The 16,685-nt window shown below is 44.4% G+C and overlaps 1 protein-coding gene across 3 annotated transcripts in view; it reads left to right on the top strand.

The window, feature by feature from the left end:
* Positions 1–16,685, top strand: part of LOC117363703 (coiled-coil domain-containing protein 170-like) — an 88,384-nt gene that overhangs the window by 54,259 nt on the left and 17,440 nt on the right. For all 3 annotated transcript variants that reach the window (XM_033951849.1, XM_033951848.1, XM_033951850.1), the window contains 5 exons: positions 2,513–2,769; positions 4,902–5,046; positions 8,621–8,806; positions 10,067–10,384; positions 16,300–16,500. In XM_033951849.1, the coding sequence (XP_033807740.1) occupies positions 2,513–2,769; positions 4,902–5,046; positions 8,621–8,806; positions 10,067–10,384; positions 16,300–16,500 (1,107 nt within the window). The remainder of the gene's footprint in view (positions 1–2,512; positions 2,770–4,901; positions 5,047–8,620; positions 8,807–10,066; positions 10,385–16,299; positions 16,501–16,685) is intronic.

Below are 16,685 nucleotides of genomic sequence, written 5' to 3'. Positions count from 1 at the left end.
CCAGATACATGTTGATGGTCGGTATATTAAAATGTAAATAAATTTGGAAACTTGATACTATTTTTACGCTTACATTCTAGAACAGAACCTAGAGGCTTTGTTTCCATTATACAAAACACTCTACAGTGTGGCCCTAGGACGTCTAAAAGGAGGCACCCCCATTATAGAATGACCCTCTTGTCTGTAGGCTTTCCCAAGAGCATAGTTTGGGCGGAGTTACGATGTACTTGTTTATTTGAATTGGCACATTATCAGGTCTGGTTCTGGTAGACGGTTTTACAAATATTAAGGACATAGGTATACTTTTGGACTTTTTGCATAGGTGTCCAGCTATCAGATGAAAGCCACAGCCAGCTAAACTAGTTTTAGAAATTTTTGGCTGGTTAGATTTTGACAACCGTTCAACCAATGCCTAATTGGCTAAGTGGGATGCTTAGTCCTGGTTTGACAGAAGGAAAAGAAGGAGAACAGTGCCCCATGGGTACACAAACACCAAAAAAGGAGAAAAGTAGAATGCTTAGAAAAACCAGGATTCTCACACAATCTTTATTCACAGTAAAACACAGACGTATCCAAAGGGCTCTCTCGACACTGCTGTGTTTGGCTGGTAAGTCTTCGCCAGGAGTCAAATAAACCTTCTATTCTGTATACAGTATAAAAAAAAGATGGTAAATATAATGTACAATCACAAGAGCCAACCTTTGATAATGATTGGGGGTGCTGAACTCATAACTCACAACAAATTCCCCCTCACCCAGCAAAGGAAAACTAAGATACATCTGGTTGCCGTTCCATGCAGGCTTGGTTTACCCATCCCTGTATTGCTTCAAACTTCTCACTCTCCTCTACAGGTGAGACTTCCTTTTGTCTCTAGGTTTAACTCATCTTCAATATGTGACTTCCCCTTTAACCACAGGCTTGGATCATTTCCCTGGCTCTAGGCACATTCCTGTTTTCTGGGACTGGCTCCCCATCCCCTTTTGTACTGCAATACTTACCCTGGTGCTCACAGATTCCTGGCTAGTGGCCATCCTCTGCCTGAGAGTTCACATCAGATTCTTTGCCACATGGGAAACCTAAGTAGGGTTACCATACTTTATATGTAAAAAAAAGAGGACGTGTAGACCCCTCCCAACCTCCTCCCCTCACCTCCTGTGGGATGGTACCTATCTGGTGGCAGCAGGGAGGGTCATCTGTGGGTGGGAACTGCATCAATCGCAGTCCAGGGGTAGGAGCTCAAGTTGTGAACTGCTGGAGGCTTGTTTAGCGCTGTCTGGAGGTGGCAGGAAAGGCCCCAGCTCTGCCTGAGCTTGGGGTTGTGTCTGGAGGGCCTTCGAGCATGCACAGATACTACCCCAAGCTCAATCAGAGCTTGAGTCTTTCCTGCCACCTCAAGCCAGTGCTAAACAAGACCCCTGGACCACTGGTACCCTTGACAGGACAGTGATTGATGCGGCTCCCACCCACGGATGATTCCCTGCTGCCCTCCTAAAGGTAAAAAAACAACTTTAGGCTGGAGAGTCCAAAATAGAGGTCTGCACGGGAACGGGGATCGTGGGAATCCCGTGGGTCCCGCAGGGTTTCCACGGGAATCCCCTCCTAACCCACGGGACTCCCACGGGGACTCCCCTCTGGCTCACGGGACTCCCCAGGGACCCCCCTCTAGCCAACGGGACTCCCACGGGGATGGAAGGCTTTGGAAGCAGGGTTCGTCCATATCATATAATGGACACGTCAGCCTTAGTAAAAGAGGGGGTTTATAAGGTAATTACCTGAACATAAAACAAAAAAAGGGTTCCACCGAAGAGATTCCACTAGGAAAACAGCAGCGCAAACACAAAAGAAACTGTGGAATTGACGATCCTGTCAGAAGTAATTGCTGCTTTTTATGGGGACAGGCGGGGATGGAGGTAATTCCTTGCGGGGATGGGAGGGGACGGAGAGGATCCTGACGGGGACGGGCGAGGATGGGTGGGATTTCTGTCCCCGTGCAACTCTCTAGTCCAAAACCCAGACAAATTGCTGGGTTATGTTACAGAATGGTATATTATGACTTTCTGGTTTATGTGTATGGACTCCACTGTTTTTTTTTAATGATTGGGCTATGTAATAATGATTTGTTTGCACAATTCTCTTTTAACAAATTAAAAAAAAGAAAATTTCAGCAGGCGTCTACCACTTCAATGTAGGCGTCTACACCGAGGCACCTACTGACAAGTAGGCATAATTAGAGGCGGATTTGGGGCGGAATTTGGGCTTGGATTGACTTAGGCGCTGGTATTTAAGGCCAAGAAAACCCTGGCTTAATATGCCAGCGTCTAAGTCAATTTAGGCACCACTAGGCGTGATTCTGCAAATGGCGCCTAGCTTTGATTGACATGCGGTGGGCGCCGTTTATAAGATCTGGCCCGAAGTCACACTGAACCACGCTGCTTTGTGTTTTTTTCCAGTTAATAAATAGAAATAAAACAAAACCAAGGAAATTAAGGCGATACCTTTGGTTATTGTTTAGGTGAAGGAGCTCCAGAACACGCTGGCAAATAAAGAGGCAGCTTTACTAGACAAGAAAACAAAGCTGGAAAGCTACAAGGAAAATAACGCCAGGCAGGGTGCTCAGGTTCAGTCCCTGAAAGAGCACATCAAGGAGCTGGAGGAGATTGCAGGATCTGTGACCAGTGTCAAGTCGCAGGCAAAAGTAGGCATTCATACTCTGAAAAAAGGAAACCAGGAGTTACATGGAAGAGTCTCGGAGCTAGAGCACCGAGTCAGGTATGATACTGTACAAGGGAAGTTATTTCAAAGTGCCCAGTTTGCTAATAGCTTAATCATATATCACAGAGGCAGAGCAAGGTGAATTATAGATATTGTGGTATAGAGCAGTGGTTCCCAACCCTGTCCTGGAGGACCGTAGACCAGTCGGGTTTTCAGGCTAGCCCTAATGAATATGCATGAGAGAGATCTGCATATAATGGAGGTGCCGGGCATGCAAATCTGCTCCATGCATATTCATTAGGGCTATTCTGAAAACCCGACTGGCCTGGCGGTCCTCCAGGACAGGATTGGGAACCACTGGTATAGAGCTTGTGCGCAAGGGGCAGACAGGGAGGAGAGGAATAATTATTGTTTTTGTTTGTTTTATATTTTTAATCCTGCTTTGAGCAAAGCGGAGTGCGGTATAACATACCCAATAAAATTAACTAATAATATTACAATCATCATACAATGATTAGAAATTCCACATGATAAGGAACTGAACTAGAATTAAAAGGGTTCTTTCTTAAAAGAAGTTGTAAACTATAAATCCCATGAGGCCATGGGGCATGCAGTCAGCAGCACTAGGCTGATGTAGACTCAGCAGGAGACCAAGTGCTATCAGCTCCCTTAATTACTTGACTCTTCTCAAGGTGCTGAGAGCAGTGTTTAAAGAGAGGTTTTTTTTCTTTTATTTTGTTGAGTGTTCGACAGGGGAATAGTGTTGGTGCCTGTATAGCTAACTGGGCATTTGGGAATGCATAAATAAGAATCCTAACTTTTCCTGGTTAGCTATGTGGGTACTGGCAATAAATATCGACTGGCACCTACGTAACTAGGATAAGCAGCATAACATCTCTTTTTCTCCTTGGAATCTTGCCAGGTACTTGGCCACCATTGGAAACAGGATACTGGGCTTAATGGACTTTTGGTCTGTCCCAGTATGGCCAAATCTAATGTTCTTAACTTTTGCTGCCTGTGCTCTTTTCTCCTCCCTTTATCCCTCCCTCCCCTGACAAACAACAGCTTTCCCCCAGCAGCTTCCCTACCTCTGTACCCCTAGTAGGTCCCCTGAGTCCCTGGGGGCCAAATGATCTTTGGGGCAGGAGCGATGCTCAGTCATTTTTGACTAGACAGGCTCACCTCTAGCAGCAGTTTCATGATGCTATAGCATGACTTTGAGTTTGCCATGGAATGTTGCTTCTATTTGGGTTTCTTCCAGGTACCTATGACCTGGATGGACTATTGGTCTGACCCTATATGTCCATTCTTATGTTCGTATGTCATGACAGCCATTTTGATGCTGCAGCTAGCCTGGGCAGGAGCAAATGGGTATTGCTCCTTCTTAGAGTTATCATATGGCTCCAGAAAAAAGAGGATGGATTGAGATACCGGGTTTTATTTCCATTGAAAGCAATGGAGGATGTTTAGAGACATCTGGGTTTTACTTGCATTGTTTTCAATGGAAGTAAAACCTGGACATTTTCCTGTTATTGAGAAAGACATGGGGGAAGCCACTGCTTGCCCTGGATCGGTAGTATGGAATGTTGCTACTCTGGGTTTTTGCCAGGTATTAGTGACCTGGATTGGCCACTGTGAAGATGGGCTACTGGGTTTGATGGACCATTGGTCTGACCCAGTATGGCTTTTCTTATGTTCTTACGTGAGCCAAGTACAGGACAATTAAGCCATTGTAACATCACTGATGAGGTTGGCTCTGAGGTACTGTGGAATGAGACATTATGACATCACAATCTGAGCTCTGGAATGTTGCTCTCATTGGGGTTCCAGAATCTTGCTATTCTTTGAGATGCTGGAATGTTGCTACTCTTTGGGTTTTGGCCAGGTACTAGTGACCTGGATTGGCCACCGTGAGAACGGGCTACTGGGCTTGATGGATCATTGGTTTGACCCAGTATGGCTATTCTTATGTTCTTACAGTGTTGCAAGAAATGTGTAAAAATTCAACTATTTTTTGTTTCAGGGTCAATACCAAACATACCATTATTAAACTGGGCATATATAGAGGAATTCCCATGAGGTTTGGTTTTTTTTTGCAATTAAGAACTTGTTTTCATTTGGGACTATAATCACTGTATTGTATATGAACTGATCTTGCATTTGGCTGTGTTTGAACATGTTACATACAGGATACATCTGACCGAGAGAGAGAATGCAGAACAAAGGGCAAGTGCTCTGGAGAAACAGATGTCTGACAGCATTGTGAAACTGTCCACTTTTCTGAAAATGGATGTAAAGGGGCAAGAAGATCCTCTGATGGCTCTAGTAAAAAAGGTAAAACAAATTTTTAAAATTGTATTTATTCAGTTATCTATATTGTTCTCCCAGGGGAGCTCAGAACAGTTAACATTAATTTTATTCAGGAACTCAATTATTTTTCTGTTCGTCCTAGTGGGCTCACAATCTATCTAATGTACCTGGGGCATTTGGGGGGGTGGGGGGGGGGTGGGGGAGATTAAGTGACTTGCCCAGGGCCACAAGGAGCAGTGCGGGTTTGAACCCACAACCTCAGGGTGCTGAGGATGTAGCTTTAATTACTGTGCCACACTCTTTCCCTTTTATTTTGATTTTCATACAAACAGAGAAAATGATGACAAAGACCATATCGTCCATCTATACCCTCTACCAATCTCCATTATCCCTTCCTGTCCCTTAGAGATCCCGCTATGCTTGTCCCAAGCTTTCTTGAATTCAGATAGTCTTTGTCTCATCTACCAAGAGACTGTTCCAGACCTCCACCATTCCTACAAATAAGTATTTCCTTATATAATATTTTATGCTTGTTACTATGGAAACCGTATAGGTAGTATACAGTATATAAATTTTAAATAAATAAATATAACTCCTGAGTCTGAATATATCACCTGTCACCTTCATCCTTGTTCAAATTCAAGAGCTTCCTTTTAATTGAAGAGACTTGCCTCCTGAGTAGGGCTACCAGAAGTCCAGATTTCCCTGGACATGTCCTCTTTTTGAGGACTCTGTTGGGAGTCCGGGTGGCTTTTAAATTATAGAACTTTTGTCCAGGGAAACTGGACATCTAGTAACCCTACACTCATGCACCTATCCAGAGCCCTCCTCTTCTCCCCTCCCCCATGCACCTATCCAGAGTCCTCCTTCTTCCCCCAACCCTTGCAGAATCCTGCGCTTACTCAACCGGTGCTGCTGTAACTCTTCGTGCTTTCAGCAATGTGAGTGAGCTAAGCACGCTGCTTTTGGTGACTCGGAAGCTTTCTCTCTGCTGAGGGAAAGCTTCTGGGTCGCTGAAGGCAGCATGTTTAGTTCACTCACACTGCTGACAGCATGAAGAGTTTACAGCAGTGCCAAGACCTGCAGGGGAAGAAAGAGAAAGGGCAAATAGAGATACCACACCATAGGAAGAAGGGAAGGAGAGAGATGTCAGACCACTGGATGAAGAAGGGGAACAGATGGAAGAAGAGAGAAATGTCAGACCAGGGAAAGGAAGGAGGAAGGAGATATTCCTGACTAAGGCAGGAGGGGGAGGAAAAGACAGAGAGATGCCAGACCACAAAGGGGGAAAAAGGGAAAGGAAGGAGGTTGAGGGAGGTGCCAAACTGTGGGAAGAAGAGAAGAAAGATCCCAGACCATAGGAGGGGGAAAGGGGGAAGACAGATGTCAGACCATAAGAGAGGGAGGATATTGTACACAGGGATGGAGAGGAAGGGAGGAGAGAGGGAGGATATGGTGCACAGGGATGGGAGGGGTGGGGAAAGAGAAGGGGAGAGCAAGGGAGGAGGTGGTGCATAGGGATGGGAAGAGTAGGGAAGGTAAGAAAATGGAAGAAATGCTGTTTATGGATAGATGAGAATAGGGGAGGAGAAAAAGGGATAAGAAGGTGCACATGGATAGATGGGAAAGGAAGGCATGAAAAAGTAGATAGATTTGAGGAGGAATCAGAATAATGAAAGAAAATTGAATGTTAAAAGGTAATGCCAAAGATGGTTGTAGTTCTTCAAATAATATAGGAGCTCATAGAAAGTTAACTCCCCAGGACCTCTTATCGGGCCATATCCCTCCCTTCCCCTCACCTTTGCGGATGCTTTCTAAAACCAAAGTCCTCTCTCTCAGATGGGTCCTGAAGGGGAAGCTGTTCTCACAAGTTTCACACACGCGGCTCCCCTGTAGCTTTTCCTCTGATGCAACTTCCAGTTTCTGGTGGGTCGCGTCAGAAGCTTTGCAGCAGCCGTGTGTGTGCAACTAGTTAGAATGGCTGCCGCATCAGGGCCCCTCTGAGAGAGAAAACTGGTTTGTAAAAGTGCCACCAAGGTGAGGGGAAGGGGAAGAGATGCCCAGACAGAGGGGCCCAGGACAACTGTTCCGTTTGCCTTCCCCCTAATGCTAGTGGACCCCTCTGATGTTTTCGGGCCTACTGGGCCTACCCTTTAATCCGGACCTGGCTCTGGTAGTGATAGAAACGTGATGGCAGATAAAGTCCAAATGCCCATCCAGTGTGCCCATCCACGGTAACCATTATTTCTTCTTCTCTCTAAGAGATCCCACTTGCCTATCCTATGCTTTCTTGAATTCAGACACACTCTCTGTCTCCACCACTTCCTCCAGGAGGCTTGTTCCACACCTTTACCACTCTTTCTGTAATAGGACATTACTTCCTATCCCAAGACTTTCTAATTTCCTCAGAAGTCTTTCATGAGGTACTTTGCCAAACGCCATTTGAAAATCCAAATACACAAATATCAACCGGATCATCTTTATCCGCATGTTCATTCACTGTTGAGGTGAGAGTAAGTGCAGCTGCACTATCACGGTTGTTGAACTATGAACAACCCACTGGGAGAACAAAATTAATAAACAGAAAAATAAAAGGTTCAGCTGTGTATAAAAATCTTTCAGTAATGCAAAAAAAAAATAGTAAAGCAACAACTTCCAGCAACTGTGACAGTTAGTGCACAGTATTAACCCACATGATCGAAACATTTAAGTACATCACGGGACGTGTCGAAGTGGAAGATGATATTTTCTTTCTCAAGGGACCCTCGGCCACAAGAGGGCACCCGCTCAAACTCAGGGGCGGAAAATTTCATGGCGACACCAGAAAGTATTTCTTCACAGAGAGAGTGGTTGATCATTGGAAGAAGCTTCCAGTGCAGGTGATCGAGGCAGACAGCGTGCCAGATTTTAAGAATAAATGGGATACCCATGTGGGATCCCTACGAAGGTCAAGATAAGGAAATTGGGTCATTAGGGCATAGACAGGGGGTGGGTAAGCAGAGTGGGCAGACTTGATGGGCTGTAGCCCTTTTCTGCCGTCATCTTCTATGTTTCTATGTTTCTATACTAGCTGTCACAGCTGGCCACTAATCTGCCCCCCCCATGTCACATCTAGTTTCACTCCTACCTGGTTTTTGATCATTCTGGCTGGTTCTGTGCTAACATCTACTGTGGCGCAGTGGTTAAAGCTACATTCTCAGCACCCTGGGTTTGTGGATTCAAACCCACGCTGCTCCTTGTGACCCTGGGCAAGTCACTTAATCCCCCCATTGCCCCAGGTAAATTAGATAGATTGTGAGCCCACAGGGAAAGATGCTTGAGTACTTGAATAAACTCATGTAAACCGTTTTGAGCTCTCCTGGGAGAACAGTATAGAAAATGGAATAAATAAAATAAAATGTTCAAACCTGTTCTAGCTGCTTAATGCAGCTTAGTATAAGAGCCTTTGTGTTGCTTGATCACCAGTAAAAACAGTAATAAATTGGTCACTCATATCACATTGTAGAAGAAATTGTTTTAATCTTCACTGGCGTATAAATCTAGAACGATAGCGTAGATTATTTTGGTCTAATCGCTAATTTTTTTTAATACCCTTCAGGTTTCAGAGCTGCTGAAAGAACATTTTCTGGAGAAATCAAGAATTGCAAGCCTCGAGGAAGCCTTGGCCAGTCAGCAGAAGGAGTTTAAAGCTAGTAGGGAGACCATAGTAAAGCTTGTTTCAGAAATAGGGAAGGAACAAAACACGTCAGCTGGCTACGGTGCTGAAGCCAAAGCACTGAAAAAGGTAGCAAAGACTCACACTGCCATCCACACTGCAATGCAATGGCCATGAGTTCTAGCCCCCAGAGTTTGAAATAGGTAGTCGGTAAATTTGTGGCTGTTAGCCAATTATGCAACCATTTATTTGCATGCTCTGCAATACCAAGGCAGCAATGCTGTCTTATCACTTCTTCAGGGTGAATTGCTTTGGGACTATTTTTCGAAGCATGTTAACATAATTAGGGGTGAGTTTTAGTAGCTGCCTAGGTGCAAGTTCTCTGAGTAGTTCTTTTTAAACCTATGGACTTGGGATGCAATTTCCAAAGAAAACTATAAACATAGTTCTAGATTCTATAAGTGACATCTCTCTGAGCACACTACAAAATCCCTTATCCACACCATTATCACCTCTTGCCTAGATTACTGCAACTTGCTTCTCAAAGGTCTTCCACATAGGGTTATCATACGTCTGGGAAAACCAGGGTGTGTCCTCTTTTTAGAGGACTGTCCGAGTGTCCAGACTCTTTTTTTTTTTTAAATGGAGGAGTCTGTCCGGGTCTAGTTGGCTCTCCTGACTCCCCCACTTACCTCCTTCCCGGCCTACCTTAAGCAACTTCACTGGCTATCCATCTCATCCCAAATAAAATTCATAACACCCCGTATCATGCATCACATAATCTACGGCAACTCGACCGCCCCTCTTATCAAACTCTTCTCTGAGGCATGGTCCACATCTCACAGAATTCTTAACAGGATTCAGCTAAACCTCCTCTCAACAATCCTTCCTGGGAGTCAAAATCTGGAATAACCTTGCAGAGACAGTTCGAACAGAACCCAACCATGCCCTATTCCGACTCAACTGAAAACTCTATTCTTTGATATCTAATATCTACTTGATCTCCACTTGTTCCTTTTTTCTTTTGCTTAGTATGATTAGGACCGTCTCCTTTTCTCCTCTTTCCCCCCCCCCCTTTGCCCCAAGACACACTTTTCCCACTGCAGGTCGCCTTGAGCCTGTTTAGGTTTGCACGATGCACAAATATTACAAAGAGGCTTAATAAAAATACTAAAATAGGAATAGCAGATAAGTAGAATTTCTCTTAAAATTAATATAGGGGGAACGAACAAAACGAAGGAGGGATAAGTGAATAAGAGTCATTGGCTATAGGTGTAAGTGGATTATACCGGCTTTGAGGGGAGGTGGAGCAGAGAGAAGGCTGCCATTATTCTATGTGGAAGCAATTCAGAGTTAAAAAGTATTGCTTTGTATAATTTTTCATTTAAGGAGAGAGATGAAGCTGTTCTAGCCATGGAGAGCTTGGAGTGGGAGAACAGTTCCCTTTTTGAAAAGCTGAAAGGCAGCCATGAGATGTGCGATAAGTCTCACCAGGAGCTACTGAACAAAGAGGCCCAAATGACTGAGCTTGGCCAAAGTCTCCGGGCGTCCGTGTATGAAACCAGAGCAGCCCAGGGCCTGCAGCAGGTCTTCCTCACTCAGCTGGCCACCCTCCTCAGCAATGCATTCGTTACTGTGCCCAGCACGGAGGAAGCGGTCAAAGGGCGGCTACAAGATCTCTGTGCCAGCGAACAGACTTGGAAATCTGTAAGTTGTACTGAGCCCAGCACTGAAAACGGCCACATTCAGCGGCGTAGCGAGGGTGAGAGGCGCCCTGGGTCGATGGCACCCCACCCCTGCCCTCCTCTCTGCCACAAGCGCACCCCTTCCCTTCACCGTACCTTTTTTTTAACTTTCCCGGCATGGGCGGTATCACCAACTTGCTGCCTGCATCGGCGTCGGCTCTCCCCTCTGACGTCACGTCCTAGGCGCAGGACCCAGAAGTGATGTCAGAGGAAGAACCGATGCTGGCGTGAACAGCGGGTTGGAGTTGCTGCTAGCGCCAGCATAGAGCTACAGGTGTGATAAGAGGGAAGTGAAGGTGCGCGCAGCGAGGGGAGAAGTGGGAAGGAGCAGGGGAGGGGGGTGGAGAAGAGGAGGGGTGCTGGCGTCTCCACCAAGACGGCATCTGGGGTGGATCATTATCCCCTGCTCCCCTCCCCTCTTACTATGCCATTGGTCACATTGTCAAGATTTATTTTTTTGTCTGTGATATTTAGCATATTTTCAATGTCACACTATATTGGATTCACCTTCTTTAAAAAGTTTAGTTTATTTCTTGTTTAATAAGGAAGCTGTTTTCATTTTAAACCAATAGGAAAACAGGTTTGCAACTCAGACCCCCATATGCAGAGCATATTGGTTGGCATACCTTGTAAGGCTATAAATGTAAGTTTAGCAATCTGATAACTGGTTTCAGGCATGGCTTTTTTCCCCCCCCCCATCAGTTATTGGTACATGATAATAACAAATAAAATATGACATTGGATTTTACAGCTAGGGAAGAAGAAGCCCAATGCTACTTCTTCAAAGTGATTTTTCTAGAAATTTCTTCCAGCATGTATTCTGCTGTTGGCCTCTGTTCAGAAAAGTAGCTGTTGCTATTTAATAATGCTGAGAACAGCACTCGGGAGAAACACTGGGAAAATGTATGGAACCAGGGGCTGGCTCAAGGCCAAATGGCACCTTGAGTGAAAAAAGTCAATGACATTCTTTCCCTCCTGCAGACACTCTAACCTCTTTGTCGCCCTCCCTCCACCTATTTTCTCTCTCTTTCTCTCCAGATCTTCTCTTCCCTTTCTGCCCCCCACCTCAACATAATCTCACTTTCTTTCTCTCTAGACATTCTGTCCCCTCTCTTTTTCCATTCTCTTCCCTTTCTGCCTCCTGCCTTCTTCCTCCACAATGGCATAGTAAGGGGGTGGTGGAGCCGGGTGCCAACTTTGCGGGGTCACCAACAACCTCTCCGTTCCCCTCTTGTGATGAGAAGGGTCTCTGGAAAGCATTCCCCCCCCACCTCTTCAAATCTTCTCCAGCAGTGACAAGCTGTCCTACCTGCTGCTCACACCAGCCTCATCCCTCACTCTGATGTTTGTGAGACCAGTAAGTGATAGAAGGAAGGCTCAGCTGGGTTGAGCTGTGGGTATGACAGTTGGCTTGCTGTTGCTGCTGGCAAAAAATGTGAAAAGGTAATTGGTGGGGGCCCGGCAATGAGCAGGGAGTTAAGGTGATGTCGGAGCTGTGGGGAAGAGCGCAATGGGGGCATGGTGCAGTGATGCCAGGCAACTACACCCTGGTGACCAGCTTCCCTCTCAATGCCACTGTATCTCCATATATTCTCTCTCTCCTTTCCTCTAGACATTCTTTTCCCTTTCTGTCTCCTACCTCTATACATTCTCTCTCTCCTTCCCTCTAGGCATTTTCTCCCCCTCTTTCTCTTCCCTTTCTGTCCCCTACCGCCACACTTCCTCTCTCTTCCTCTGTCCCTCCTGTTTCTCCAGTTATTGTCTCTTTTTTCCTGCCTGTTCTCTAGGCATTTTTACCCTCTCTCCATCCATTCATTGTCTTCATTCTTTGTGCATTCCACTTACCATTCTGCTGTTTCTTCTCCCTCCTTCTAGGCACACACTCTATATGTCTTCTTTTCCACACTCCTCTCTGTACATCTTACTGCAGCTGCCCCCATAACCACATGCAAGTCTTCTTTCTGTGCCCCATTCCAAGACAGCTTTCCCTCTCCCTGTCTTTCTCTTTAGGTCCTCTGAAGGTAAATAGAATGGAGCTTTTAAAAAAGAAATCGCTTAGGAAATCTCCCCTACCCATGCCCTGAATGTGGCGGAATGTGGTGCTGCCTGGGTTTCAGAAGGGCATTTGATTGTCCTTCCCATCAGGGCCAATGCATAGATTAGGCACCCTAGGGAAGCCTTCAGCATTAAGCCCTGTGCCTGCCCCTCCAATTAACTAACTTACCAGTACAGTATTTCTTTCCCCTTGCCACAGCGACCACATTCCCAGTGCTTCTTTCTGCCCCTTTATGACCGTTAGGAGGAGAGGCACTTAATAACATATCGGTTTTCTTCTGCTATGAGGGGTCTTACAGCTGATATCACTAGACAAGCTCTACTTGGCAGAGGATGCTGAGATATTTTAAGCCATCAAAATAACTGCGCTTTCGTAGTAGACGTTTAAGGTGTAAATTCTTCAGGTATAGCATCAAGAGGACATAAAGTTCAAATATCCCCGACAGTATCACCTTTCCAAAATATTTAGATCCTCAGAAACACCACTCTGTGTTCAATATATTTTCATTACACAGAGCTTTATGTATTCTGTCGTCATAGGATCTTTTTATTTATTTTTATTCAATATTTCATTAGGTTAAATGTAACTTTTATATATTTTTAACCATACTAGTAAATTTCATAAATATTAATACATTATTACTAATACTTAGTTTTTTTATTGTGGTCAGAATCAGGGACAAATTATCACCAACATGTTTCGCATGACCAAGGTGAAGTCCCTAATAATATTGTCGCCATCCTCTTAGTCCACCTTATCATAGAAGATATTTTAAGCACCATTCCTCTTGTTGACTCTACACATGGTAGGTTGGTATTAAGCAGTGGGAAAGGGCAATGAGCAATCCACAAGAGCCAGAGGTATGTGTCCATGTTACTGTTCGTCCTGGATTAAAATAATCAAGGCTTTGACTCATACTGCTGGCTCTTGTGGATTGCTCATTGTCCGTTCCCACTGCTTTCTCTGTTGTTCGGTATTTGTGGGATCTTGTCCTGTTGGACTCTTCTTGTGGAGGTTGGTATTAAGGACATGGTAGGATGGTATTGAGGTAGACCTGAAGATGCTGGTGGCACCTACAACACCCTGGCCAACTGTGCTGTTTGCCTTACCCGCCCCCCCCCCAAAAAAAAAAAAAAAAAAAAAACCAGCACTTTGTGAAACACTCTCCCAGAGTGAGTTATGGAGTCTAAAACAGTAACTGACTTGAAGAAGGCATGGGATAAGCCCAGAGGATCAGTAGCTACAAAAAGTGAAAATAGATCAGAAGCACAATTTAGTGACATCGCAGGCCCAGGGGTGAATCTCAAGAGTGAGGATGAAAAGCAAAGGGCAGTAGCTGGCCACAGATTAGGAGGTCTGTCTGATGGGCCATATAGAACCGCTGATGATCTCCTGGTCTTATAAAGGATAATTCTATAAAGTCTGCATGAACAGTTCTGCATGAACGTCATTACAATAATGACATATATGTGCTTATGGTGCAGATTGCCATCAGAGAATCTGTGCTTAGCGGACACAGTTTAAATGCCTAACTTTAGGGGACCTATTGAGAATTACCCCAGTGTGGGTAAATGCATATTTTTGCATTTCCACACACCAGTAGCAGTGTGCATTCATCAACACGGATTTGGTTTCTTCGGGCGCCTAAACAATTTTTGTGTGTGGCATCACTTGCGTGTATGTAAGCCACGAATTAAGGTGTGTACAGCCAATATGCACTTATGAAAAATTTCTTGCACGCACACAAAATGTCCAAAATATTTTGCACATGTTGTATGCACGCTTCCTGCAGGTTAAAATCCACTAGCAGATCTGCACAAACATGTTTGGGGATGGAGGGTAGTTGTGCCCTGCACTAAATGCTTAGTGCGGCCACATCACCGTTAGCATGAATGCCCTTACCACCTAGAAAATAGGTGGCGGTAAGAGCTCCCACGCTAATGGCCATGTGCTTAAGTGGGAAATTAGCACCTGGCCATTTATACAGGAATCTGAAAATGCACCTATTTTACAGCTTTGCTAAAAGAGGCCTTGGTGTGCAGGAAACCCACATGCTAATAATAGCAGAGGTCACTTTTTAGTACAGCTTACTTAGTAACATAGTAGATGACGGCAGATAAAGACCCGAATGGTCCATCCAGTCTGTCCAACCTGATTCAATTTAAATTTTTTAAAGGGCCCCAATAAAATGGGTGAAAAATCAGAAAAAAATCTTCCACACAAAAATTGCAAAAACTTTGTTTAAAACAGACTAACTGAGTTTTTTTAGGCTGTGCGCACAGTGGCGTAGTCAAGGGGGTAGTCCGCCCAGGCACCATGTTGGTGGGGGTGCCGGCACCCATCCTCTGCTCCGCTGCCCCCGCTCCTTTCCCCACCCCCTCACTACCGCTTGCACGCCCCTTCCCTTCCCTCGTACTCTTTGAGGTTTGCGGTGCAAGCAGCCACCCTGACCTGCTGCTTGCACCAGCGTCAGCTCTTCATCTGACATCATTTCCTGGACATGCGCCTAGAAAACAAAGTCAGAGGAAAGGGCTGGTGCGAGCAGCAGGTCGGGGTAGCTGCCCGGACTGGGAGCGTTAAAGAGTGAAGGGAAGGGGCACGAATGCGCGGAAAGAGGGGGTGGGGCGGAGAAGAGGGCTACGCCATGGTGCGCACACATTTACAACACGAGATGTTTTACACAGAAAGCTTATCTGCCTGGAAATACTGGGATTACCCAATGCGGATAGTTTTCCAATAAATAATTGCTATCATATTCCCCAGAAGAAAAAGGAAAGTGTACAGGATGTGGACCATCTGGTAACAGATGATGTTAATTTGACAGAGTTTTTAGAAGATTCTCAAGATGTTATTCAGACTCGGTCCACAATGATTCTAACATGTATGAGTGAGACAGATAAAATGTTGTTAATGAAACTTTACTTCAAAAATAGACTGACCAAGTTCTGTGGGGATTTGGTCAGTATGTTTCCAGATGTCTCAAGAGCTACCCAGTTTAGAAGAAAATAATTTTTGAAATTGAGAACTAGAGTACTGGCACTTGAGGCATCATTTTATTTGAAGTTTCCTTGTAAATGTTTGGTTAAGATACAAGATACTGAATTTGTTTTTTGGGATCCCGTTCAATCGCAGCAATTTTTGGTAGCTCGTGAACAGAAGTGAGATTTCTTTTCTTTTTTCATTTATCGATGAGGAATTAGGGTAGGAATGTCCAAAATGTCCTAATTTAGTTGGGAATGACTGGGTTCATTGGAACTCAATCCATTTCCTTGTTTTTCCTTAAAACTTAGTTGATATAAGCAATATGTTTCCCCTTTTAGTGGGCTTGTAAAGGATTGTTTTTTGTATTATTTGTTGTATGGAAACCTTTTTTTCCTTGATATCTTTATGATATTGTAAATGCATTAAATTTAATTAAAAAAAAAAAGAAAGCTTATCTGCCGAAACAGCAGACACAAATCTCTGTGGGTATTTTTGTTCTGCTTCAGTAAGCAAAGAAAAAAATATGTGCGGGACAGTTGCAGAAACGTGGACATTTTAATTATCATCTCTCTTTGGGATCTATTTCCAAAGGTGTGGTGCACGGTAATGCATGCTAATACTATATGTGTTATTGAGTGTAAAACTACAAAAAGGCAGTATACAAGTCCCAATCCCTTTCCCTTTTATTAGTCAGTGCTAATAACAGGTACTGTGGTAAATACACACACTACCGCGAATCACAGGTTAGTAAATAGAACCCACACCAGGCCTAAGATATCTAAGAAAAGAATGGTGGTGAAAACATTTCTAACATATGAAGAAAACTGCTTTACCCACAGACAAGCGAGGATCTTCAGAAGAAAATTCTCACACTAACGAAGCAGCTGGAACATCAGCGGGAGCTGTACCACGAAGCCCTGAGCAAGTCTTATAAAAGTGAGCAATCGCTGCAGGAGCACAAGGACTCCCTGAGACATCTGAAAGGGAAATTAGCTTCCGACGACTTACTCAAAGATGGGTATAACATTGAGAGAAAGAAAGTAAGAAGGCTTCTAAGAAATACTTACTTTTTAAGTATGTGAGTGTTCTTTACACACCTGAATTCTCTTCTTTTAACCCTTTCAGGACCAAGGGACATATTTGTCCCATAACTTTAAAATCCTATAAATTTTGATTGGGATAGTCTACAGTTCTAAATTTGATATGTACGGATTCCATATGATAC

The sequence above is a fragment of the Geotrypetes seraphini genome, chromosome 7 (genome assembly GCF_902459505.1).
Source record: "Geotrypetes seraphini chromosome 7, aGeoSer1.1, whole genome shotgun sequence".
Taxonomy (NCBI): Eukaryota; Metazoa; Chordata; class Amphibia; order Gymnophiona; family Dermophiidae; genus Geotrypetes; species Geotrypetes seraphini.
Note: the sequence above shows the minus strand (reverse complement) of the source record. Positions and strands in the feature narration are given on the sequence as shown.